This window comes from Oenanthe melanoleuca, chromosome 19 (genome assembly GCF_029582105.1).
Source record: "Oenanthe melanoleuca isolate GR-GAL-2019-014 chromosome 19, OMel1.0, whole genome shotgun sequence".
NCBI lineage: Eukaryota > Metazoa > Chordata > Aves > Passeriformes > Muscicapidae > Oenanthe > Oenanthe melanoleuca.
The window spans coordinates 2,993,171-3,020,761 of NC_079352.1; the positions used below are offsets into that span (position 1 = coordinate 2,993,171).

At 43.5% G+C, this 27,591-nt stretch overlaps 1 protein-coding gene across 2 annotated transcripts in view; it reads right to left on the minus strand.

Annotated features, from left to right (window-relative positions):
* Nucleotides 1-27,591, minus strand: part of VPS53 (VPS53 subunit of GARP complex) — a 62,691-nt gene that overhangs the window by 31,931 nt on the left and 3,169 nt on the right. For both annotated transcript variants that reach the window (XM_056506965.1, XM_056506964.1), the window contains exons 3-11: nucleotides 27,051-27,100; nucleotides 26,208-26,274; nucleotides 12,671-12,757; nucleotides 12,308-12,423; nucleotides 11,094-11,213; nucleotides 5,800-5,878; nucleotides 4,808-4,951; nucleotides 3,200-3,342; nucleotides 1,185-1,326 (exon numbers count right to left, since the gene is read on the minus strand). In XM_056506965.1, coding sequence (XP_056362940.1) covers nucleotides 1,185-1,326; nucleotides 3,200-3,342; nucleotides 4,808-4,951; nucleotides 5,800-5,878; nucleotides 11,094-11,213; nucleotides 12,308-12,423; nucleotides 12,671-12,757; nucleotides 26,208-26,274; nucleotides 27,051-27,100 — 948 coding nt within the window. The remainder of the gene's footprint in view (nucleotides 1-1,184; nucleotides 1,327-3,199; nucleotides 3,343-4,807; nucleotides 4,952-5,799; nucleotides 5,879-11,093; nucleotides 11,214-12,307; nucleotides 12,424-12,670; nucleotides 12,758-26,207; nucleotides 26,275-27,050; nucleotides 27,101-27,591) is intronic.

Below are 27,591 nucleotides of genomic sequence, written 5' to 3' on the forward strand. Positions count from 1 at the left end.
ACTCCTTGAAAGGGACATTTTTTTCAGTGTGACATTTCCTCTATCAAACCCCACTCCAAAGTGTGTGGTCTCCACTGGGATAACCCACAACAGCAAACTCTGCCCTGCAAAAAACCCCAAATTGCTGCTCCCACTGTTCCCCACTCTGCACTCACCAGCCAGCTATTTGTAATGGTGAATATGAAATTGTGGTCTTCATTTTGGGAATGGAACAGGGCAAATGACAGACAGAGTGTCACAGCCCCAGGCATGTCAGAAAGGGGGGAAACACAGGATTTTCTGTCATTTGAAACCACACCCTTCCCTTCTGCTTTTCTCATGTATAACAACACAGTGAAGCCACTTTAATTAAAGCTGCAAATTTTCTATGAAATCTGTCAGAATAAATAAAGCCATATTCTTGAGAGATCTAAATTAAGCCAGGAAGAGAACCTTACAGGACTTCCTCTTTTAATTAGCAGCACCCACAGCAAATGACCAGTGGGTCCAGCAGGCTTTCCTTGGAGGCTGAGTTATCACATCCAAGCAGGCTTCAAGACACCAGCTGGACAGAGAAGCCAACCCCAAACCAGTGGCTTCTGAGCCACTTGTGCTCTGTGCTGCCAGGGCATTTGGCTGGCAGAGCTCTGGGCTGAGATTCCAGGCAGGAAAAACTCAGAGATGGGTCCAGAGATATTCCCTGAGTTTTTTTTTTCCTCTTTGTTCTGCCTTTACAATCTACCAAAAGACACAAAGCAGAAGGTATTCTGCTTCTAACAGACAATGTGGGATTGAAAGCTGCTACATGTGGTGAATGTGTGGTACCCAGAAATGAGGAGAACTTTTAGTTCTGATGTGTCACTGACATGTAGAGAACAAACATTACAGGGCAGTTACCACACCACAATCACTCTGTGGCTCTCCATAGCTGTGTGCCTTCAAACAGGGCTTCAGGGAACCAAAAAAGCACACAGGCAGTGTATTTTTATTCTTGTGAGCCCTGTGCCATCTTCTCCACTGTCTACACAACTAAAACTCACTTTTCCAACTGCAGGCCACTGAGCAGAGCCACACTGAACACGCTGAGCAAGGGGAGGCTGCAGGTGACACCTCTGCTAGTCTCCACTGCCTGAGCTGTGTGTGAGGGGGTTTTTCCTCCTGGGAAAGCTGCAGAGTGAAGGAGAGCTCTTCAGCAATGCCCTTACCACTGTGCCATCAGTGAGAGTGCAGCCTGAGAAGCGTTTGGCCAGGAGCCCCTCAAAGTTGGTTGTTCTCTGAATTGCAAACAGAAGCAATTTCACCTCAATCTCCTTCGCCCTCGTGCGCATGATCTTGGACAGCTCTGCCCTGCAAGAGAGAGGGGATATAGAAAAAACAAATGTGCTTCTCTATAAAAATCTGAAACCTAACACTGGATCTCAGTCTGCTCCCCAGAGAGACTTCCATCACAAAATTCAGGCTGATTCCTAAGAGGCTCTCTAACACAAAACTGCTCTGCAGATCCCATTTCAAACACAAGCACAGTTGTTCTGAGCTCTGTGGGATCAGGATCCCATCTCCTGGGAGCCAGTGGGGAAACCCTCAGGGTCCAGCCTTGGGAAGCACAGTGACCCCACTGGGTCCCAGAACAAAGGCAGTGGTGCTGCTGGGACTCCACCCAACACCTTCTCTGTTCCCCTGTCTCTGGCTGGCACAGAGCCTGGTCTGAGCACTCACACCACAGTCAGCTCCTGCTATTCCCTTGGCCTGACACTTTACTGATTTTTACCTCTGTTACACTGAAAATTGATTGTAGTAATACTAAACAAGTTTGGGCCACAGTGACACGTCTGACATGGCCCAAATTATATTTAACTGTTTTTCTCCATATTTTGCTGCCTAGTTGTTTTTCTGCATATTTTACTGTTTCTTCACACGCTTAGCTGTTTTTCTATATATTTCTTAGTTTAGTCCAATGTTCATAACAGGTGCATGGGATAAGCCATTTTAAAGTGTTTTTCTACAATTTGTTGAGACTCTTCAAGGCCAAAGAAAAAAAGAGCTAAAAAACAAAATACTGAAATTAAAAAAAGCCAAAATAAAGGTGGGCAGTGAAGTTTTAGACAGCCACCAATCATCATACCTGAAAAGCTCGTGCAAGGCACGTGAACAGCATAAAAGCACCAATCAAAAATGCATAATAGTCTTAAAATATATAATTAAAACTAAAAAGTCAACAATAAATCAACTTCCGAATAATCATATTAGTTTGCTGTCCAGAAGTCTTGTTTCTCCCACAATTGATTTTCACATTGAAACACTAATCTTAGAAAATTAGAATTTTAGTCACCTTGCTGAAAATAAAAGTTAAAAGTTAGAAGGGAGTAGTTATCTGAAACTTAAATAATTGATTGTCTGTCATTTTATGTTTGCTCAGCTGCGCTTACAATGGGAAAAGACAAAACTAGTGAGCAGACCCAAAGAAACATGGACAATGCAACCACAAACCCATTCTTTGGAAAATCATACTATCCTCAACCATTTGTATTGTCAGTGATAGAAATAATTTGTAATCAGAAATAATTTGTATAGTCATTGATAAAAAAGGTCAAGAGCTCAGGGTGAGGAAGACTCACCTTGCTTCCTTCTTTTAAGACCCCTCCCCACGAAAACGACCCCAGACTTAATTTAAGTCAATCAATGCTTAATAGCCATTCAAGCTAATTACCATATGTCCTGGTTTGAAGGACAGGTGTCTGCCAGTAAAGGCAGAAGTTTTCCTTTGAAACAGAGACCAGAATTCCACTTCCCCCAAATATTATAAACGTTTGAATCAAGGACTCTGAGGCAGAGATAAGGGGGTAGGAATAACAGCTCTTTTATCAACCCCCAACACCATAGGAAGCAGGGATGGGAGGGGCTGTTATTATGAATATGTATTTGTTTGAATCCTTTGCCAATAGATTTGGTGATCAGCTGTGATTTTGCAGTGTGCATTAGAGGATTACCTCTAATGAATAAACACACACTTTCTAACTTTTAATTGCTAGAGAGTCTTTTGTCCATCACAGCTGAGTATCAGCATTAGACCAATCTCTTATTTTGGTAAATCAACATCACTTCAATTTTTCACCGCTCCAGCAACGCTCCTGCAGCTTTTCTCTCCTGGCTTGCTGGCACTGTGCAGGGATGCTGCAGGCTGCCCTGGGGCAGCACTGGGGGGCAGAGGGGCTGTGCTCACCGGGTGACGTGGCAGAACTCCACGGCGATGCGCTCCGTCATGCTCCACTCGGCCGGGAACATGCGCCCGAACTTCTCCTCGTAATCCACTAGCTGCCGCTTCAGCCACGCGTAGCGCCGGTCGATCTTGTCCAGCCAGGCCACCTGAGCCCGGGCACAACCAGCTGTCAGCACCAAAGGCATGGCACAGCAGGTGGAAACATCCAGAGATGTGCTGCTCTTAGCTCTGAATGCTACAACAGGTCTGTCAGTAGCAACAGCCTCTGTATGGTATCAACATTCAGAGATCTGAACCCTTCAAAAACTCGTGGGGTAGACTCAAAAATTTTCCCTGTGCCATTAGTAAAGTAACCCCAAAAACATAGTTAGTGTTTGACAGCCCTGATCCATGTACCTGCCTTCCAAAGAAGTTAAAAATCCATGAATTCCTCACCTTATTAACCCATAAAGCAAACTGGATAACAGACACAGCAGCTGATTTGACATCCATTAACATCCTCTGAATGCTCCAAGGGCAAGTTTAGATTGGAGACTGGGAATAATTTCTTCACTGAAAGGGTTATCAAGGCTGCCCAGAGTCACCAGCCCATGAGGGGTTTAAAAGATGTGTGGATGTGGCACTTAGGGACAGGGTTTAGTGATTGGAATCAAGGATATTAAAGGTCTTTTCCAACCTAAATGATCCTGGGATTCCAAGTGCTTAAACACATGCCAGACTGAAAATCCTATCTTGTGTGAATTAAGAGAGCAAGCTCTGTTGAAAATGAGGATAACAGTACTCCTAAATCATGCAGAGATTATTGAAAATTCAATCCAATAATATTTCATTTGATCCCACCCTCTTTGTTTCACAGACAGAGAGGTTAAAGTCAACAGTGGGATGAGAGTGTAGGAATTCATGGACTCTTACATTCAGCTCACATTTAAATTCCAACTAAAATTCTAACAAGTCGAGCAGGATGGGATTTTTCCCCCCTCAATAATTGTGCTTTCTGGTCAAAAAACAGAAAGATTAATCCAGAAAACTTTGATGGAAAAATGTTATTTCAACTTAGGCAGTTTAGCCTTTCTCTATTCTGTGTCAAATATTTGAAATTGATAAAATACATTTTGATATAAAGGAGATTTTGGGTTGTGTGGGGCTTTTGTCCAAATTCAAGGTTACAGTAAACTTTTAAAAAGCTGTTAGTATCAGGACAGGAAGTTTAAAAATTAGCTACAAAGATAATGAACTTCCTAGAAATCCCTCCCCCTCAGCTTTCTAAGCATTTTGGGGTGTTTCTTGATTGTTTGGGGGGTGGTGGTGTTGAGTTTGCAATTTTCAGAGTTTCATTTCTCAACTTTTACAGGGCAGGAAACAAATTAAACATGAGTTTATTTATTTTCTACGTGAGGGGAGAAAACCTTTCTAGTGATGTGACAAACTGAGGATCCTGGCAGAGATAACACCAACCCCCAGCTCATCATCCACTCCAATCACACCCACAATCACTTTCCAAGCCCTTGGGATAAAAACTTTTCACCACAGGAACCTGTGGAAGTGAGAATTTTGGGAACGCCTGCAGAGCAAAATGTGAAATCCAAATGGAGCTTGCTAAGCTTCCCTTACATCTTGATTTTCCTGGAAAAGGACCAGATACTCTGAGAGGTGTTGTTTAATAAATTTCTTGATGATTTCCTGTTTGATCCTGGGATCCAGAACGTTGGCTACCAGGCAGGCATCACGTAGGACATTGCTGGGCCCACCAGTCCTCTGGCAAAATAAACAGGAAGAAAATGATTTCAGATTAAATTAATTGAAGTGGTGATTGTAAATGCATTCAGGTTATCCTGGGTTTATCCTATTATTCTCTTTCCTTCTGCTGCTCTTTATTTGTTGTTGCATTTTTCTTCTGCTGCATGAAGACTGAGCTGCTTCTACTTCACTGACCATGAAGCTGTTCCATGGTAAAGGCAGAAAATTTAGAAACTTTTTTTTTTAAAGGCTGTTGTGGCACTGCTTCACACAGACACAGATCTGCCCTTCACCAACTGCTCCAAAAAGTCTCATTTCTGCACTTGCCATTTGTATGAATAAATCAGCAGAGCTGGTACTTTGAAAAGTGTTTTCTTGGAAGTAAATTCAAATTCACACCTACTCCCTTTACTGTTTGCAAATGTTTGGATGCACAGTGCTGGGAAAGCACAGTTGGTGCCTTAACCCCAGCCCAGATTTGTATCTGTGCTGAGTAAACCAGACACAAACTGGGTGGCACTGTGGCAACAGCCAGCCTGTGTCTGAACAAAACACAGATTTTTGTGACACACAAACCACCAGGGACTGGGTGAGACCCCAAGGAAACCCCAGTGGGGTCCCAGAGTTGAATTTTGGGGCATTCCTTGCCTGGTCTGCAGTAGTGCAGTGACAGAAGAAGGGGTGACAATCCCCCCCACATTCCTGACAGGAACAGGGAGAAATCTCCTTTTGCTTTCTAAAGAAACTCCTGCAACAGGCTGAGACCAAACCTAGAGGAAAAATGAGACTAAATCCAACGACAATCACACTGAAGTGTTTTCAGTGACACTTTTCAGTGGGAGGAAGAGGGGAAGTGAGAACTTTACCTTTGTGCCTTGAGAAGGAAAGGTTTCCTCAAAATCAGCCAGGATCTGCTGCCCCAGCTCGTTCTGTGCTGCCTTCACCCTGAGGGGACACAGGAAGGGCTTTGGTGATGGCTCAACAACCTCCCTGCAAGGTGCCTGAAGGTTTGTAAAGGATCAAAAGGATGCTGGAGAGAAAACATCCACACTGAAAAGGTCTGTGTGGCAGAACTGGGGGAGTTTTGCTCCCTGAATGACAATTCTCCAAGCACTGACCCCTCAGCTGCAGTAAAACATGTCCTGGACTCTCCTGCCCTTCATTTCATATTTCACTAAATCCACTTAAATCAGATGAGAAATCAGCTGTTTGAAAATCCTTTAATGCCAGCATGATCTACTTTTAAATTCATTTATGTTGATCACATTTCAACAGAAATATGTTTCTAACAAGTAAAAAACTTCACAATGTCTCAATCTTCACCAGGAACCTTTGACAGTTCCAGGTGTACTGATCCATTTTTAAATTAATAATCCTGGCACCAGTTTTATCCTATAAATTCTCCATGTCTTAGAGAAGCACAAAACAGCAAAGGTATGAAATGGGAGTAGAACAAACCACAACCTTGCTCTTTATTTGGCTGAGAGAATAAAGCTTTCAATTTCCAGAAATAAAAGTCAATACAGTTTAATTGATACTTGTAGGGAAATGGAAATGCCTACACACACTAGAAAGTGCCAAAGCAAACACTTATATCCCTCTGCAGCCCTTGAATTCTTCCATCAGTTTTTATTATAGTGGAAATGCTTTCAGCTCTAAACTGATCACTCAAACTGTGGATTTTTCCACTGAGATTGATACTTTAGCAAGACTGGTGACATTTACTGTTGTGAAAATGTTCAGACTATGGGGAGAAGACTTGGGAAATTTTTTTTGTGCTTGTTTAAAACTCCTCAACCTTATCAAGGAATGATCTGCTTCTTTAATCTTCCCATTTGAGTTCCATTAGTAGCAAAAAACAAAAAAAATGAGATGATCTGATAATGCTGGATTCTTTCATGGTGCCAAATGCAGAAAATTCTAGTCCTTTAAAAGTGATGGCTGAAATATAACTTTATATCTGTGATTTAACTGGATGTACGACCTGCCTTCCTCAGGAATTATTTATGGGGATTTTGTTGGAAAAGCTTCCTGCCTGCAATGTCAAAAATAATTCTCACTTAAGCTCTCTGCTTCACAGGAATGTTCAGAAACTCCTCTGCTCTTCCAGGTAAAGATCCCCAGTTAACAACTTCATAAATGGGAAACTAGAAGAATTCACTAATGTGTTGAACCAGGAAATTTAATCAGTAAGGAGGAAGCCACAGCTACGGGTTTACTCCTGCTTAAATTCTACAAGCAAGCACTTGTAGCTCATGTGAGAAAGCATCACAGAACCAAACCCTTTGATTCACCAGGAAAAAAAGTGAGAAAAAAAAGACAAAAAAAATACACTGAACACAGAGTGAAATTTTTTATCTTTTAAATCATCAAGAAACAAGAAGTGTGTAGAATTAGGAGTCACAGAAATTAGTGAGTTTGTATGAACAACTGGAAGCTATTAGCAGTGATACTTCTTCCCTTATGAGTGGCTGTGGGGACCTTTCTATTTGACAACAGCTGCAGTGCAGCACAGTGCAGGCACTGAAAAGAGCCAGATTCCTAAAGACTCAACAAATTTAAAAGAGCCTCTGTCAGGCAGTTAAAAGCTCTGTCCACAGGCTTTGTTGTTTTAGGCTCTGATTCAGGAAAGTACTTAAGGATAATCTTAATGGGGATTCTCGTATCCTTAAATTAAGAAACTTGCAGGAATGCCTTGCTCAAGTGGGATGATAAAAATATGTATTTTTAAAAAATAGGTCCTGCATAAAAAAAATCTCTCAAAAGCAGGCAGGGAGAACAAGTTTGAAATTCTTTTTTTTCCTTCATATTTTCTAAGAGAGGGACAGGGCAGAGCCATCCAAGCAGCCAAAAGTTCAGGTGTGTGTGAGCAAGGACAGGGAGCCCCAGTGCCCTCCCAGTAAATACCACTTTTTATATAACCACACACACAGACACAATCAATTATTTTCACAATTATGAACACACATCCAGAAGCAAGAAAATTTTTCTGCCACCTCTTTAGAGCTCAGCTGCCTCAGGCAGAGATGATGGGGGGTATTAGCTTTATATTGCCCCCTGGAAAGATGTCACTTTTCAATAATTCAGAATATTCTCCATGCAGTGGAAACTGAAGTGAGGCATTCAGCACTGAAGGAGCTCCCTGCAGGTGCCTGAGGGTGTGTGTGGAACCACTTCACCAGGTGAGCTGGCTCAGCAAGCCCAGGTGAGAGATTTAGGATCTCTCAGAGCCTCAGGTGGGTTTGATAAGGGTCTCTTTCTCTTTCCCTGGGTAGGTTCCCCCAGAAATGTGCTGGGATATCCCAGCAGCCATCCCACACAGCAGGGAATTGCTTTTTCCTGGGGTTGCCAAACCCTCTGGTTATCCAACCATTAATGATTTCTGTTTCTCTGACTTCTGTTTTATTATTAGTGGCTTTTGTTCTCCGTTTCCCCTGCCTTAAAAAAACAAAAACATGAAAACCCACTGCTATGTTTCAAATGACATTCAATTACTAGAAACCATAATTCCTTTAGCCAAAGCTACCAGAAATCTTAAACCATGCCTGGCAGCTTGCTGAGATAAAAAGAGGCTGAGCCAGCCTGTTTTCCTGTGGCAAATTTATAATTCTCTTCCTCCTAAATACTTTCCAGGCTTTTTTCCACTATCTGCCAGACCTGCAAGCCACTTTTCTGGGTGGGTTTGGGATCACTAATTGTACCTCCCTCCACAGACAGAAAACAGCAGAGGATTGAGAGATAAGAAAATATTCCTGTGTACTACAACAACTACCAATGTACTGCATCAGAAATTGGTTTAGGAACACTCTTAGGAAAATATTTACATTTGGCAATGAACTGTGACATTTTTACATCAATACTCAACAGCATCAGCAGAAGAAGCCAACTAATTGAGAGTTCAGTCCAGGTTTCCAATGAATTCTTACAGTGGGATTTTTCAAAGGGACAGAACAGGTGGAAAACAACATTAAAAACACATCATTACTTCTCACAGCATCCAGGAGCAGCAACCTAAATTGAATACCCCATGACAAAGAGCACATCCAACACCACTGAGCAGGCACTTCTCCTTCCCATGGTTTCCCATTCATACTTGGCTTCACTCCATTCACACCATGAAAAAAGAGGCTTTTTATTTCAGAAAGCAACAGAATCTGCTGGTTTAGCAGTGTATATAATGGGCTTATTGTATATAACAGGCATTGGTTACTGTCACAGCTCTGTGCCAACATCTACTAAAGCATTTCTTGCCTTCCCAAACATCTTAGAGGCTTCACTTGTACCATTAAAACAAATCCATGAGATACCAAACCCCAGCAATTTCACAGCCTAAAAATATCCCTGCAAGCAGCCAGGCAAACTTCCTCTGATGTCTCATGAATCACGAAAGGATTTCCAAGCAAAAGAGAGAGAAAAGTCAGCTCCAAACCAGGCTCTAACACACAGCCATGGAGTCAAACTCCAAAAGCAGAATTCTGGTGCCATGGACCTCCCTGTAGGAATTTTCTGCCAGGATGTGGAGCAGTAAAGAGCTCCCAGCAGCACCCCAGAGCAGCTCCTTTCACCCCACAAGCAGCCTCCTCTATCACTACCAGATGGTGCAGCTCTCTCTGTATAAACACTGCAAGGAAAACCCTGCCGAGGCAATTCTAAAAATAGGAGGAACAGACTTTCTTGAGCTTTTCAGATCCTTATCTTGAAGGCAGAATAAAACAAAAGAAGTTTTCCTCCATGTCCTTGCCAGTCTCGCTGGCGTGACTCGAAACCACCGTGACTTTTAGCAGGAGCCTGAATTGGTTTTTACAACAATCAGCAACTACAAAAGTATTAAATAATCATCCACCAGAAAGGGAAAACCAGCCAAAATTCTAGACCAAGGATTAAATTATATTTGGCCTCAAAATGGCCAATGACAGCAGGTTTCTGCCCAAAGGGCATTACCACTTTGAAAGAAAATGAAGCAAGCAAATCTTTCTGAGCACAAGGTTGGAATAGACAACAGCCTCAACTCAGAAAAGCACTGACATATGTTTACATTTCCTTGATGTTCATGTTCATTTAAGCAAATGCTTATGGTCAAATGCTTTGTTAAACAAGGCCCCATCCCTTCTCTAGATTTAGAGTAGATTTTTCTTCTGCTCTGTTTCATGGATTCCATCTGTGTTTTCTGGAAGAGGTATCTATACCATAAAGAAAGTCCAACAGATTTACATGAAAACATTACAAACAAATCATTCAAACTCTGTTTCCATCACTAAACAACACAGGGAGCCAGCTGCTGTCTTAGCAAAGGGAGCCACCAAAAAAATTAATGACTGTGCCTGGAAGACTCCTTTGAGTACCTCAGTAATGAGCACAGTCACCTCAGGCAGGGACAGCAATGTCCCCTAGAACAGGGAGGACCTTGTTGCCTCAACTTCCAGCTGACACATCCCAAATGAAGCCAAGATCAAGGAGAAATGGTGGCTCAGTGACCAGTGAGCCTTCACCTGCTACTGCTGAGGGTGGTGGGGACTTACAGCAAAACTCACCCAATTAAAGGGTAACTCCACTTCAGAAAATCCAAACTGTACAAGCCCAGCAGAAGAAGATTGGCTATAAGCCTCAAATCTCAACAGAATTGGGCAACAGGAGCAGGTTTTGGCAGAAGAAACTTAAGGTGCTCAGAATAAACCACGTTTGGCAAAGGCACAAGGAGAAATCCTGCCTGCCTAAACCCTGGGGCACTGACAGCAGCTCATGGTGAGGCACAGAGGGGCCCAGACACCACCATGTGCTTCTTGCCAGGCTGCTGAGCTCCATCACTGAGCTGAACAGAGCAGGAGAAAGCATCACCTCAGGGCTCACCACCAACACCTGCACATGAACAGCACACAGAACAATCTGCACTTCCACAGGCTCCTCCAGGTGAGAAAATGAAAAGCCAGTCAGTAAAAAACACAGAGCAAGTTACATCCACACTAATTGCTGCTGTTGAACAGAATGGGCTGCTCCAGATTGGAGCAAACTCTGTCCAATTTTAACCTGTTTGTTTTGGCTGTAAAGAAGCTCCAAGGACCATGTCCAGGCTTCACATCCTTGAGACTCTGAATCTGCCTAAGACATTTCCTACCCTTCCTCCCCAGCAGGAAAGGAAGTTCTGAGGGCTTGAACCTTTTACCTTTCAGAGAGCTGTCGAATCTGAGGGATCCCCATGTATTTGTTGAAGTGCTCCAACACATTCACGACACCTTGCAGAAGGTTGGCAACTTCCCCATATTGTCTCCTCCTGGTCATGGCCCTGCAGAGGAAATTAAAGCTTTACAAAGGCAGATTCCATGAAAATCCTGGGTGGTAATTCCACAGGTGACTTCATCCCCACTGGGTCACACTGGTCCTATTGACATTTATTTTTCTAAACCACACAGCTCTTCATTAACATTCCGACGCCGCACTAAAATCTCACTTAAGCGATGCTAAAATAAACCAATCTGGCACACATCTAACAATGCCTCAAAAAAACCATAAATGTCAAAAGCAACACTTGGCAAGGAACATGTAAACTACTGAATGCATCCGCTTCCCAGTATGGGTCCAGAGGCAGTGAATGTTATTTCACTGTAATGACCTGAGTGAAGCCATTCGTCATCACACACAAAGTGTGAGTTAAAGCTTCTCTGGAGGAGAATGATGCTGAAAAGCCATTAGCCTTGACTTCTCTGTTAATAACTTTCACAGGGAACTGACAGAGAAAAAAAGAAAATCAAGTTAATTTATTTTTATATCATCCTTTAGGATCATTCCAGTGGAGACAGCAGGCTAAGGAAAATTTTATTCTCAGCACTTCATGACCCGGCGGTCGTGCAGGATTTGCTGCAAACCAAGAACAGGCTGTGCAACTTCACAGATGCAACATGCAAAAAAACCCTGTGTTTTCCTAGATTGTGTGTTCCTCAAGCATATTAAAAAACCCACAAAGGATTATTAGAAATATTTAACCCCCAATTCACACAATAGTACAAGCTGCAAGTTTTCTCTAAACTCTTGCTGGAATGGAAACTAGAGTAGACCTTCACCAAAGCTCACTGCAGTTTTAGATACAAGACTGACAAAAATCCCTCCCAAATTCCCAAGAGCACATCCCTAATGAGGACTGTCCTACTCCTTAATGAAGCCAGACTCATTCCTTATCACCAAAGATCAACAGAGCAATTCAAGCAATCGATGCTGCAAACAATTAAATACAACAACACAGGCTGAGGATCTGCCAGCAGAAATCCAGATTCTGAAGCAAAATTCCCTCAAAAAAAGCTAGGCAGGCTGTGACAGACCACAGAGAGCAGTGCACAAACTCAGCAGTGGTGTCAAAGCACCACCAAGAACTGGCACACTTACTCCAGGGAATCCACCCCCCCTGCCAGCATGTGGAGGTGGTTGAGGGTGGTGATGGAGGTGGTCAAGTGACGCTTGGCATGATCCAGCTGCTTGATATCCCGGGTGATTTCCTTCACCTAGTGAGTGAAAAAGCATTCTGGTTAAATATCAAGCCCCAGCAACGAATTTTTCAGGAGATAAGAAGCCACTCTCTCCTCTTTGGGAGTGCAGAGGTGTCAGCTCAGCAGCTCTGGGAGCACTAAAAGCTTCAATACAGGCTCAGTAGGAAATTACCAACCAGTCAGGACCAAGGACAAAAATGTTACTGACTGGAAAAGTCAGTGTCCCCTCCCTTTCAAAGGCCAGAAATAAAGGGCTGCTCACCATTTGTTCAGATTTTTCAGCCTTGTCTTTAATATCCTTAATTTTACCAAAGAGCTGCTGAATGGCTTTTTGGGCTTCTTCCAGGGCCTGGAAAAGAAACAAGGTCAGAGTGGAAAGAAAATCTGCATTCAGTTTTCACCTTTCTAAGAAATACACTGTTGCTCTTAACAGTCCCTGGGGCTGGGGCAGGGGAGGGGAGCAGCTTTCTTACAAAGAAAATACCAGCAGCACAACAAAATTCAATGTACCATGTTGGAATATTGAACCTAAGGGGTTTCAGTATCCATTTTACAATAGTGCTTTGGCAAAATTTCATCAAGATATTTTATGAAAGCAGCTCTTTAAGGTTACTGGAATACATTTTGACATACTAAGTGTGGAAAAATAGGTAGAACCTACTCCTGGTCAACACATATTTAGAGCAGAAAAATGAAACCTCCACAAGACCGCTACACTCATCATTAATTATAAATAAAAAACACACATATAGAACACTGAGTGCTTGCCCAAACCCCTTGCTGAATTAGCAGGACATTATCCTGGTGGAAAACATGATGCTGGTTCCTTTGGAATGGGCAGCTCAGCCTCCCACCCACCTGCAGGAGGAATCTCTCCAAGCACAGGTAAAGAGGCCCAGCCCAGGAAATGGCTCTCACCTGGATTTTAGTGCTCTTTTCTTGGGGCACCTGGTTGTTTTGTTTTTATACAACCATGGCACAGCCTGACCTCACACAAGCAGTGTGAACCACACGTGGATTCAGTGAGTGAAGCCACATGTCCAAAATCACATGTCCAAAATCTGCCTCCTCAAGTAATTCAACACGTTTTGCCTTCCAGCCTGATAACATTTCCAGCTCCAGCCCCACTTTGTTCCCTGCTGTTAAGCAGCCTTCTATCCCTCTGTTTTTATATCCAGTCCCATGACCAAGGTTACAGCACAAGCTACAAGCTCCTTCAGCAAATAAATTTAACACATCTTCATTTGGAAATGGATGAGGAAATTATCTGCCAGGAGCTTTTGCTGGAATATAGCTGGGTTATAATAAAAGTATAAAAGCTGGAGATGGTTTATAATTCATTTTCCAGAGTGGGGGGGAGGAAGAAAAGTCTCCTCTGAAAAATCTGAATCATGTGAAAGTTAACACTTTATGGATTGGTGTCACAGAGCTGCCAGATGTTCACTGAGGGACATAAAAACACAAAAATGTGCTGCAGGGTGGTTGTACCAGGGCTGAACATCCTCAACAGCCTCTCCCTGCTTTGAGAATTAAATTTTCTCCTCCATTAAAAGGCCTGTGGATTAAGTGCAAAGCAAAGAATGCTCTTTAAAATATATTTAGCTCTGTGGGTTTTTAAGCAAGCAGCCACTGTCTGGTCTGAGCTTTGGATGGGTCTGTATAAAATTAAAGAATCAGCCTGAAATTCTTTACAGATGCCAATTGCTGTTTCCCTTTGCTTCTGCACTAACAGCAAATGCTAATTTTTCTGCACAGTCCCAGGAATTCAGAGCTTCTTCAAAAGAAAATGGTGATATTGAATAATTGTGATAAAAAATAATAAAGAGCCTTTACAGGAAAGTGGGTGAAGAATTTGTTCCTGCTGCTCAGTGGAAAGCAGCACGCTCAGGATGGGCAAAGTCCCAACCTAAAAACTGCCCCTGGATCACTGAGCAGAGAAAAATGGGATTCTGCCCCTGAGCACTTAAAACTGCCAAAAATGAGGCAAACTGGTGTCATCACCTGGTCCTGACACTTCCACCTCCTTAAAAACTCTGCAAAAACACAAATGAGACAACGTGTGCTCTGCCCCATCTGATGAATTCAAGAACTGTGGTCCCCTGCTGCTGTGAGAAATGTGGCTGGGACAGGGGGAGAGACCAAACAGCAGCTGCTGTTCTGTTCCAGTCCTGCCTCACATCCCTCACAGAAGGGGAAACATTTCCATAACTGTTAAAAAAATTTTTAAAAAATTAAAAAAAAAAATACACAGAGAAGTCAACAGCAAATTAGAGTAAATCAGGATTGCTCACAAACACTTGTTTCATTCCTTAAAACTTTCTTCCAATTATTTGCTTAGCCATTAAGACATAAATCTTTATCTATTGTCATAAAAAAAGAGCTCCATATTCCTTATATGAGTGAGAACACACTAATTCATTATATAATATATATATTTATGTAATGAATATATCATTTGTATCATTTACATTTAGAGATGAAAACATTTCTTCAAACATTTGTTGAAAGTAACACTATGTGAAAATCTGTTTAAGTCAGGAGGTTCCTGTCAGACAGATCTGGTGGGAAGTTCAGAACTGAATAAAAAATGTTAATTCATGCACATGTGCAATTAAAAAGAACCAGAAGACAGTTTAAGGAAATCAATGAAACTTTTTGTGGCATCTGAGAGTAAAAAACTGTATGTAGAGAAAACAAATAAAGAAAATTAACCAATAATGAAAGAAATCCATCACCTTCCCAGTCACTATAAAGACAGAGTAAAGCAAACAGAAAAACCAATTTCAAATATAAGAAAACACCTCATATTGAATAAACAGAGTTATTAAGGGATAAGAAACCAACATCTAGGGTATGAAAGTAGGTCTAATTGCTCAAGGTGTATTACAGAAGTTTATTAATGTAACTAATGACTATTCTTTCAGCTGTAAAAAGAGAAGGGAAAACACAGCTACAATGTACTGGAAAAAATGCATTTCCCTCTACACTCTGCTCCTGCTACAACAGCAAATTATTAAATTTTTTAAAATTATTAAAGCATTTTCTTACTGCTTTTGTTACTATTTTATTAACAGGTTTCTTTTGGCTAGAAATTCTAAGGAAGAACAGTCTCAGGAGGATAGAAACTGCTTTTATTCCAGTCTGGCTGGTTCCCATGATGGATGACAGGCAGTGATCTCCCAGCTGTGCCCCAGCACTGGGTTCACCTTGCGTTACTAATTTATTGGTTTCCTCATCAGTGCAACTGGGAAACATGTCAATGCACACACCCCAAACAGCAACAGGAGGGAGGTTATTGCATTTCCTTCCCTCCAGCAGCAGTTCATTCTGGGGGCAGAGGACCAGGAATAAATAAAGAGGCTGAAGCCATCATCTGCTGTGGTTATACAGAACAAGGATGTTGAAACGAAGGTTGCTGGAAAAACACCATATGACTCCAATCAACAGCTGAGCCTGCAAGCTACAATTAACCCATCAGCATTATTTATTCAACTTTATACAACCTCTGATACCAGCACCAGCTGAGAGATTTGGTGTGGAGAGGGCTGGGAGGCAGAGCCAGCAGTGACCAAGGCTTTTCCTGTAATGTTTGACCCCGGGCTTCCCAACTGCTCTGACAAGTGTAAATTTAGCAAAAGGGCAGGAGCAGCCAAGGGGGGAGAAATCCAGATCCAGAGTGCTTGGTACCAGGCTTCAGCCACAGATCACATTGCTCCTCCTGTGGTGTAGTGTGTCCAACACGTCCTGGATGCAGCAGGGGATGTCCTGGTTCCAGGGCTGCCTTGAAACTCTAAATACCCCAATAAAAACTTTTTCTGATGTAGAAGCTGGAATAAACATCCCAGCCATTTCAAAAAATTAAGGGAATAGAATTTGAAGAATATGGGACCAGTTCCTGAAGTACTTACCCATAGTTTGGATAATTTGTGATAAAAACATTTATTCTAAAATCCAAGTCATCTTATTTTCTAATAAGTGGGAGCTCGTGTTCTCCACAGCAGAGAGGGAATGCAGAAAGCTGAGACTCTGCACACAGGAGGTGCAAAACTCAACTCCAGCTCCCAGCCTGAGCTCAGGTAAGCTGGGCAGGCAGTGAGCAGCTCTGCTGTTTGCCAAATTCTCCAAAGCTGGAGAGAAAAGCACAGCCCATGAATCAGCCAGAGCTCTGCAACCTCCTTCACCTTGAGATGCAACAGGAAAAAAACTCCAAAGGCACCAGTGTAAAACAACAGGGAGCAGAGGTAAATCATGAATCACTGAGACTGCCTAAAAAATAGCTTTTCTTGGCATTGTCCCAAGCAACTCCTAAGGTCAGACCACACATATTCTCTGTGTCACCTTTTCACACGAGATCTTCCAAGCAGCAGAAGAAAACAACCCAAGTGAGAGGTGGGACAAGAGTATGACTTGTTTGTTAAATTTGGAACTGATGCATTCTTTATGTTCCAGTGACTTACAGTACCAGGCTGACATTCATACACACAAAAACAGTGTTAGCAACAATTATTCCAGCCAAAAAAAAAAAAAAGAAAAAAAGAAAAAAAAAAAAAGAAAAAAAAAGCCAGCCCAGTGAATTACAGTCAGTGTCTCCAAATCCCTGCAGTGCTGCAGATGGACACAGCCTCCTCCTCCCCTGCCAGCCCAGCTACAGAGCTGTCACATCACCCCATCAACCAGCAGCTCATTAGTGGGTGTGTTAATTTCTAAATAACTCTTCATGCATCCCATCAGGAATCTTATGCAAGAAAATACTTCAGTACCAGGAAATATGCAAATAGGAGTTAAGAGGCCTGTGTGTTACTAGAAGATGTCATTGAAGTGGGAGAAAAAGCAAATTTTCAGATGACATTTCCTTGCTTGGGGATTAACTGAACTAACATTGGGTTTTTTTTCTCCCAGTAATGGTTAAAATACCTCCATGGTTTCTATTTGCTTGCTGGTGTTGTGCAAGAAACATGTTATTTTTATTTGATTCTAACCAATATATAGTTCAATTGAATGTTGTTATTCACATCAGAAAGCTGCCCTCTACCAAGTGTTTTATAGACCCATGACATCTGCCAAATTCACAGCATCCAAATGTATTTTTAATGTTACAAATAGGGCTGTGGTCCTGATGGTGAGAATTTAATGCTCCTGGCCTGGCCCCTGCTCTTGAATACAGTGTTAATGCTTCTTTCATTTGCTGTCACACTTACAGCCCAGATCAATGAAAATCTAGACCACGACTAAAAATAAGTTCCCATCCCCAATTCTCTGAGGAGCCTCAGCTGTGGAGATTTCAAAGAAACCCTCTCACACTGGAACCAGCCTCACATTTTCTGCTGCTGAAACCTCATACAAACGAGTCCCTCCAGATTGGGGAAGGGTGGAAATTTACTTTGATTCTCAGACTGATTTCATTTTAGAGAAAACCCTTAAGTTTTACAGCCAGGGCTAAACCACTGCAGCTGAAGCCTGGGCTTGTCTCAGCACAGGACAGTGCCAGCTGATTTCCCTGAGCACACAAACCTGAAGGGCTCATTACCCTGGGGTTTGATTTTTGCACATTTCTACCCTGGGAGTTCAGCAAATAGTACATAACTACTACAATTGTCACTGAAGAAGAGAGTTTTGTGTCATCAGCTCCAATCCCAACCACTCAGGCTGCACAGGACACTTTATATCAGCAGATTACATCCAAAACTGCACCAAGCTTAAAATTGCTGTAGCTGCCCCTTCACTTAACCCCAAATGGTGCTTGGAAATCAAACCCCACGTTCTCAACAGCTGCACAAACACTGACAGACACACTGGGTGAAGGGAAAGGTGATTTCCAGGTACTTGTGACCAAAACCTTGCAGCTTAACTCCTGAACTGCACCCTGGGCTGGTGCAGCATCTCCCAGAGCTGTCAGGTTTTACTGCATCCCCCAGCCCTGCACAGGGGTGTCTGCACCAGGAGAACAGAGCTGATGTGCTGTGGCAGAGGTTGGAGTGGCCTTGCTCCAGTGAGTAATTTTACATGAATTTTACAGTCACCTCACCAGCAGCAGGGCAGCGTGGTCATTAAAATGCTAATTGTGGGCATTACATAATTTAAAAAGTAAAGCCTCTGGAGCTTCATCCTGCTCATGGTGGGTTAGTACAGCTTCATCATCAGGTTACTCCAGCTTCATCAGGTGAAGCAGGTGAGCAGCCACAGCCTTGCCCCACGCCCAACACTAAACACTATTATCATGGAGCAAAGCCTCCCCGTGCAGACACTCATTATTCTCTTATCTATTCCAGAACAGCCAAGCTGTGAGTCTCTGCCCTGGTGTTTGTGTTGACACCCTGATTGCAGGTGTTTGCTGCACCTCCCTGTGCCCAGGACACACCTTGGATAACCTGAGTGCCCCTGGCAGTGCTGCTCACCCTCCCTCCATCCTGCCTGATCACAGGGAAAGCACACTGAGTTTATTTGGGAAGACAGTAAATGACTGAGGGACTCCAGCTGATTTGTGTGCTGCTGTGTTTGCACACTGCCATCAGTGATATTTGCAATATCTGAGCCACATCTGCAACATCAGAGCTTGACTTCTATGGGGGGTAAGTTTAGCAACCACTTGAGTTACATCAGATTTTCAAGATGAATTCATATCCACGTTCATATACTGGTTTGGGTTGGGGGTAGAGTTAATTTCCATCACAAGTATGGGGCTCTTTCTCTGCCCCTGTGAAAATCAGCACAGGTTAAGACTTTAAAGGCAAATCTAAATGAGAGGAGAGGGCAACCACATCAGGATTTCCAAGTGAAATTCCTGTCAATTTACCTGCTATAAGCACAGAAGCAACACAGCTGGAATAAACACGACCACACACCAAAAATGTAAGGCAACAACTAAAAAAATAAAGACAAAAAAGGGGAAATGAAAGAACTTCAAATACCCACAGTAAGACACAATCTCCAGCCTGTTTGGAATTCTATTTTCAGGCTGGGTTTCTTGCTTTGTTGCCATCAAAGCCACACAGGACTGGTCACAGTCTGCAGCTTGCAGTGCCTTAAACAGCACCAGCACAAACACAAGCCCACTGCCAGCCTCAGGACAGGAACATCCCACTGAGCACAAGGCAAGGTCAAGCTCAGACCTGCTCCTGCCTTGCAGCAGATGGCAAAAGTTAGGCCAGCATGAGAATGAACAGCACCTGGCATGCCATTCACCTGAAACCCTGTGCACTGAACGTGTTCTGGGCTAGAAAAAAGCTCAGTGTCTCTACAAGGGAAGGACATTGTCCAGCTGTCACAATTCACTAGGGAAATGACTCTGAATGAAGCTCACTTTTGATTTATTTTGGCAGCTCGGCTCCTGCTTATTATTCATGGGTTACAAAAGAATATTATGGGACTTTAATCACTCAGCTGGAGCCTTACAGAATCTGTGACATGATTTTTCATAAAATATATGAAGTCACACAGCTTAAAACGTTGTATTTAACCCCAATCCATTCACTATCTTAAAAAGGTATTGAAATCTAACACCAGTCATATTTCATATGCTCACATTTCTGAATAATGACCCATTCATAAAAATCCAGGAGATAAAGCTTAGCCAGGCAAGAGATTTTTTTATAACTGAGAGATGGTGCTTACAACATCAGGGGTTATGACACAAAATAGCCCCCAAATATTTCAGAGACTTAGGTTTTAATTAGTTATTAAGAGCTTATGACTTTCAGTGCTGTCCCAGCACATCAACACCTTCCAGGTGAGCCAAACCTGGGCACTGTGGCCAAGGAAGCAGCACTGGAACTTGATGGCTGGAAGTGAGCATGTTTAAACAAATGAATAAACAGCAGGAGAGTGCCTAGGGTAGGAGATGTGCAGGCACTGGGTGCCTCAGCTCAGCATGAAACACAACCTGCAGTCAGAAAATCCACCTCCACACAAGGGGGTGCAGGGAAAGGAGGGAGGCTGGAGTAACAGTTCTGCTTCTTAGGCAGGTTTATGCACACAGAGCACAAAAGCACCTCCCTGCCTGCCAGGCTGACACTGCCTGAACCCAGCTCTCACAAAGCTGGAGGGGACAAGCCTATGACTGTGGTGACACCACCCACCAGCAGCAGAGGACCCCACTGCCCTCTGCCATGTGCAGCACCTGCATCCCTCTCTTATTCTGCTCACTCCCCACCTTCATCTCTTCCTTCCTCCCTGTACTGATTCTGCAAAGTGTTTCCTGATCTCTATCTAAAGAAAAGAAAAACCAAGGGAGTATTTCACATACTTCCAGCTATGACCTTGTCAAACCCACAACCTGTGGGCATTTTTCTCTGCCAGACACAGCCTCCTCCTTCCACAGGCTCAAACACTGCCAGACACTGCAGCACACCCAGGGCAGGGCAGACAGCTGGAGTCTCCCCACAGCTGCAGAGCCCAGATGTTCATTTTCACATGCCAGGAGAAAGGACAGCCCTGGCTGACCAAAAGATGGGATGGCCAGCTGAACTGTCTGGCCTCAGGCTGGGCAGCAAGGATATATTCCCATTATTTGACCACAGCAGCTGCCATCCCTTTTCTTGTACTGCTGGAGTTATGAGAAAGAAAATACATATCACTGTTTTCATGGAGCAAAACAAAGAAGGAGCCAACCAAAGCAATCCAAGTTATCAGCCAGTATCTTCAGCCATGAGAAACATCCAAAGCTTTTCCCAGCCCAGGCACATCCATTTGCTCTTCTAGTTAACACTTAACTTTGTTCTAGCACTAATTGAGCCAGCCCCTAATGGTTTCAGACACATTAAGCAACAAACCACATTTTTCTTTGAAACACAGTCCTTATTTGATGCAACTCCAGTCATTTACACATGCTGTGTGCACAGGGCAGGAAGGGAAACAGGGACCAGAGATAACAGAAAGAAGTTTGTTGGGTTTTATTTACATTCAAACTATCAAGCCACAAATCCATTTGGGATCTTGGGGCTCCTCTGGGGCTCTTGATTGCTCCCAAAATGGATTTCAGTTGAATCCACCTCACTCTTACTCACCCAGGCTGCACAGACACTGCCAAGGGTTAAACCAGCAGCAAATGCAGAGGCCACTTATCACAAGGACAAAAGCCTGATAGGTGAAGCAGCTTCAGCCAAACAACCAGTAAAGGCATGTCAGCAACTGTCAAAAAAATTACAGCCAGTCCAAGCAGAAGCTTCAGCAATAAACACAACTGAGGAGTGACACACCAAACCATACGGAGCGCGTTAAACGCTCCGTGGAAAAATCTATGGGAACTTTTTTATACTGCACCCTAGGGCAGAGAGGAAATCATGCCACAACTGGACTGCAGCTCTCAGCAAGGTCAGCCCACACTCCAGTTCAGCAGCAGCAGCAGCTCTGAGAAAAAAAAAAAAAAACATCCAGAGGAAAAATCGCGTAGCACTGGCTCCCCAGGAACTGTTACAAGCGAAGCACAGCAGCTCCTGCATTCCCAGCCTCTCCCAAGGCATCCGAAACTGTCCAAGTCTGGGACTCCCAAGGAAAATCTGGTTACGCCCTGCAGAGGAATGTTCCACCCACAGCTGTTGTTTCCTCCCATAAAAGGATCATTAGGGAGATAATTTCTGAGGTTCAGGGCATTGTCTGCAGATTTGACTGAAATATCGTACCAGGAAGGGGAAGCCAAATGAGCCAGACTATTTTAAGGCTTTTGCATTTGGAGGAAATTCTAGGGCAAAATTTCAAAAAGGCAGATGCTTTGAACTGGGAAACATTATGCTTTGTGGGGAAGGGAGCATTCCTGACTTTAGAGCTGCTTAAATAACTCTTTTGAGGCTACATCTATTTGATGGTCTTTATTTTTAGACTCAGAATCTGTTTTTTCAGACACCTCGCTGCTAATTTATCCACACACGTGTGTGTGAGCAAGACTGTTTGGGGAACAGTTTAAAAGCTGACAGACAAAAAAAAAAAAAGCTACTTTTACCTGAAAATTTCTTATTGAAATGCCTTCTCATAACTACAACTCACCTCAAAGGCAGGGGAGCACAGAAGTGTTACCCCAATATCATCCCAGCCACACAGGACAGGGACTCCATCACAGCAGCTGCATCTGCAATCAGGATTTTGGACTTCCTATCCCTAAGGTCTCCTTTTCCTTAGGGAGCATGGAGAGCACATTTCCATAGCTGCACACTCCATGTTCCCCAGGGGTCAGACTGGGATTCAGATTCCTCTGGCTGGGACAGTAACCAGCAGCACTACCCAGATTTGTCTCTGCTGGCAGGGCTCCCCCACCATCAATTATCAGCAAAACATTTTCCTGCTCTCAAAACCAAGGCTGGGCTCCCCTCTCCTGGACAGCTGGGAAGGTGCAGCTCTTGACAAGGCTCCTCCACAGCACAGCTTGGGAAAGCTCTTTGCTGGGCTCAGCTGTAAATAACCCCTTCTCCTAAAAAAAACCAACAAACCCAGTCTGCCAAAGTGATAACCTCAGCCTGTCTTCTAGGAACCTGCCTGGATCACTGGAGTCTAAAAATGGGATTGTTGATGATAAACCCCAGTAATTTGAACAGCACTTGAATTAAGTGCCTGCACAAGATTCCCAAGCATTTTTTGGGCAGCTCTGGCTGACAGGAGATGGGAAAGCCAAGGCTGAGCTCCCTCACCTGCAAGGGCAGCAGGGATGGACCAGCACAGACAGCTGAGGGCAAAGAACCCCCTCCCAGCTTGCTTTGAATTAAACAACTTTTATTTTTTCTTCTGCCACTGCATCCAAGGTTTGTATTTCCTTTGGAAGGAAGTCAAAGACTGAAAGGATGTTTATTCAAATTATTATTTACCCCTCAACAAGGACATCTCCAAAACAACACAGTCAGGCAATGCTGGCAAACACTGGCCACAGTATCAGGGGTTGTTAGGAGAGAATGTGACTGCAGGGAAGAGGTTTTTGAAAAACACCTTTCAGGCCCAAACCTGCAGTTAAATACAGAGGATCCTGAGCTCCCACTGAAACTGAAGCAGCTGCAAAATCAGAGTTCAGATGCACTTTTATTTATGGCACATGTTTTCAAAGAGACAATGTACTGCAGTGTTCCTCCTGGATCTCAGTGTGCCAAGGGATAGAAATCAAAAGACAGCAATTTTCAAAAAAAAAAAAAAATCTGACTTTTCCAAAAGCCAGCCTGCTGCAAGTCCTGTGCACTACAGGCTGGAGACATCTCTTCTGGTAAGAATAACTAATGGAAGAAGATCAGAGATAAAACTAACTGATGTGGCTGCTTTTAAGCTTTGTTTCAAATCTCTTGCTGGCTGCCAACTGTTTCCTTACTAATCAAGGGTGGTTTGCAGTTGTGGTTATGATGATAAAACCCAATAATGATCTTCATCCTGGGCTGCCTAGGGGTGAGACTCACAGGATGACATCTATCTATCCATGGGGATGTGTCAGTCCAATTTTGCAGGGAAATACTGGTCTGGAGGACACAAGTTTTCTACACATTTAGTAAGAATATAAGATCAGCAGAAACAAGAACTTAATTTTGCTGTGGGACCAAATTACCAGGAAAACTAAATTAGGAAAACAGCAGCACCAACTCCCTTCCAAGCACAGAACTGAGCTGCCTTAACAGCACCTTGTTTTCAGTTGTTTCAAAACAATTTATTTCCATGCATTGGAAAATAAAACCCTTCCTCTCCAAGTGGGAGAAGTCATAAAAACATTTCCAAGTGTCCCAATTCCCCTGAGAATGTGCTGATAAAACAAAGGCACTTTTCAGCACAGGAACAGGCAGCTGAAGCTGGAAAACAAGGTTTTCACCCCCACAATCTGCTACCAACAGGGTGGTCATGTGAAAAGGGCTGCTCACTCCCCCACACAGCAGCCAGGATGCTCAGGGGACACAGTGCAGGGGTGACAGCAACAGCAAATGTTTCTTCTAGGTTTCCTCTGATTTTGGAGAACAAATCTAAAATTCCATCTCAAACTGAAATGCCATTCAAGAGTTCCCCAGCTCTGTAAGGTGACCTCCAAAATCTGAGCTTGCTGATGCTCCTTCACTGCTTTAAACTTCAACACCCAGCAAAGTTCTACCACTCCAACAGTCTGGTTGCAGCAATTCACACAAAAACTGCATATCCAGGTGTGAAATGATGGGCTTGGATTAGAAACACAGAAAGAAAAAGCTCACAGCATTTCAGAATCAATCTGTTTTTCCTCTCAGAGAAGTAACACTTTAAATAATTGAATGGTTTCAGTATTTGTTAGGATCTCACAGTAAGAAACAACAGTTGTGCTCCTGGGAGACTGTCTGGCCTCAGTCCATGCAACTGCAAGCTCTGGCATCTGTCTTAAGTTTGCTTCTACTTTGCAAAGCAGCAAAATGAGGGAAAACAGGAAAACCCACAGCTAACTACAGGAATATTTGTGATTAACTGCAGATCCAGGCCACTTGAAGTAAGTCCTGCATGGACACACAAGTGAAGACTTGAAGGTTTTTATTTAATCAGGATTTTAACTGGTTCCTTCACAACCAAACTGAAGGAAGAGCAGCACAGACAGCTCTGCCTTCCTGGTGCTCCAGAGCAGGACACTGTGCAGGTCCATCTGTCCATGCCTTGGAGAACTTCAAAGGGATGAAGAGAGAGGAAGCCCAGGCACAGGACAGAGCTCTGAACAAAGCTTGCACAGAAACACTCCTGTTATCCCAGGGCACAGCTGCTCATGGCCCTGCTCCTGTTCATCCTTTTCTCCAAGCCCTCTCTGGAGGCACTCCAGGCAATTCTCACCCACAGCTCCTCTCAATCCCACTCTTCTGTGGTCTTCTCTGAGAATTTATCCTCTCAAATGGGCCCCAAAGGCTACAGCAGCACCAGCTTTCCAATCACAGCAAAACTCTCCAAGTACTGCACCAGCTTCCACTCCCTCCTCATTTCTGTAATTGCCTCCCCTCCTGAGCCCTTGCTCACTCCTGCACAGTAATTACAGGCAGCACCACTCCCAGGCAAGTCACATCCCAAGCACATCCCCAGTTTCACAGGAGCACTTAGACATCCATGATTAAACCACTTCTGCTAGGAGAGGTGAGCATGGCCCATGTTTTTCTAAAGCAATACAAAAGCACAGTCAGGTTATAATTCCTTAGAGGGCTCTGTGGCAGAAGTAGGATTAGAAATAGATATAATTGCTGTGACAGCAAGGAGTGGAAAACAGAGAGGGTGATTAGCCCATGCCAGTCTTAAGACTGGTATTAAGAAGTCACTGAGGAACCCTGACTGATGTTTCAAGGTTCAAGGTCCCTGGTCTAAAATAGGACAGGAAATAGAGGCAAAGGTGACACCTCAAAATCAGCTGACACAGGAGCTGAGCTGAGCACTCACAACCCCTGCAGCCATGGCTGGGCTCACCAATACTGAACTCCCAGCAAACACCTCTGCCAGGCAAAAAACAAGAGAAAACCTGAGGGCTGAACAGGAGCTGCAAGAGGAAATGGCAGCCAGTGATCAGCACAGTGACCAACAACTCAGGACACCCCAGCAAACATCTGAGTGGAAAGGACAAACAGCCTTGTACTGATCCCCACCAGGATCTAATGTACCTGTACCTGTCCAGTGCTGCTCATTTTGTCACCAAGTGCCACACAGACCTCCTGCTTTTGATCTTTAAACCAATTCCTCATTCACTTCCCTTCAGAGGGAGAGGCAGGTCAGAAGAGCTGCTGAGTGAGCAGCTCATCAGTGTGAGAGGCACAGAAACATCTCAGCAACAGCAGCAGGGGAGTTTTGCCTGCCAGGGCCACTCCTGAGTGGGACACCCCAAGCTGAGCAGCCCTGGCACTCCTGGCTGCACATACCTGCCTCCCATCCTGTCCCACGTTGGTCTGGCCCCTCACCACAGTTCGGATGTTGTCATCCAACCTCCTGCAGAAAAACCCCAGAGTGTCAAACCCAGCCTCAGTGAGCCTGACCCAAACAACTGGGGGAATCCTGACAGCTACAGAACCAATTGAAATAAAAAAGCTCTTGTTACCAATGCTAAATTCATTATTTTCCCCCCTCCCTCTCTGCTCAATGGCACTATCTTGCACAATTTAAAAATCCTGTTGCAAAAAAATAATTTAACCAGGGTTTCTTGCATTCCTGTTCCCTTAAGCAATATTGTCAGCTCTCCCTTGTCTGTTTGCATTTCAACTTCCCACATATCAAAGTGCTGTCTCAATCATTTCATGTTGGCAATATCAGCCAGCACAGAAAATTTAAGTACATCATGAACACTTGTTTATTTTATACTTTTAGAACCAATAATGACAATTCAAAAATACAGAGTGAGAATTTTAGCAATTTATATTCTGACCCCAAAAACACTGAATTTTTGGCAGCTGAGTTTTTTGGGTAGTTTTCTCACTCAGCCTTCAAACTGTAATAAAATTAATAATTAAATACTTTTTGATTCTTACTGTTTCTCAAAGCTGAACTTTGCAACCCATCAGCTTAAACAGCCTAAATGACACATAACAGAAGTGAAATATAAAAAATCATAATTGTTTCTATGTCACTACTAGACTTGAGGCTGGTTCTATCCATGGCTTTTAAACAAACTAAATCTTGTCAGCTGCAGCACAAAAGCTGCATTTATGAAGCCTTGGTTATAACCAGTCCAGGCCACCTGAGATGCAATGAAATGGAGAAATATTTACCTTATTTTCAATCTGATCTTGTTCACAACTTCATCAATGTTTGCTAAAGACTGGAACATTATAAAAAAAAAAAAAAAATCAGAGAGAAGTGAAATGGTGAATGTTTTACAGAGGAATGTGTCAGGTGTGATCACAAACACTTCATCACACAGGGGTCTTGAGGAAGAGGAAAGCAATGGCTTTGTTTTACAGCTGGAGGAACTGAGACAACAACTCAGCTGTTTCTCTGTCCCATCATAAAGAGCAGAAAAAGACAGGTCAGGGCTCAGGGCTTCCCCCATCCCTGAGCTCTGCCTTGTCCTTTGTCAGCAAAACTGTGTGACAGTGACCTCCAGTGGGCAGTGGGGATGGGGACAGAGCCTTTGCCTCTGGCTGAGACCCCCCTGCAGAGCCCAGACAGCAGAAAATGGGCTGGGATGAGATGCAGTGAGGGCACTGCTGGGGAAACTGCTCCTCACTGCTGGCAAAGGGAAAAAAGCCAAGCCACAACATGAGAAAAAGCTGTGAGCCAAAAACCACCAGTGCTGCAGAGGATCTGAGT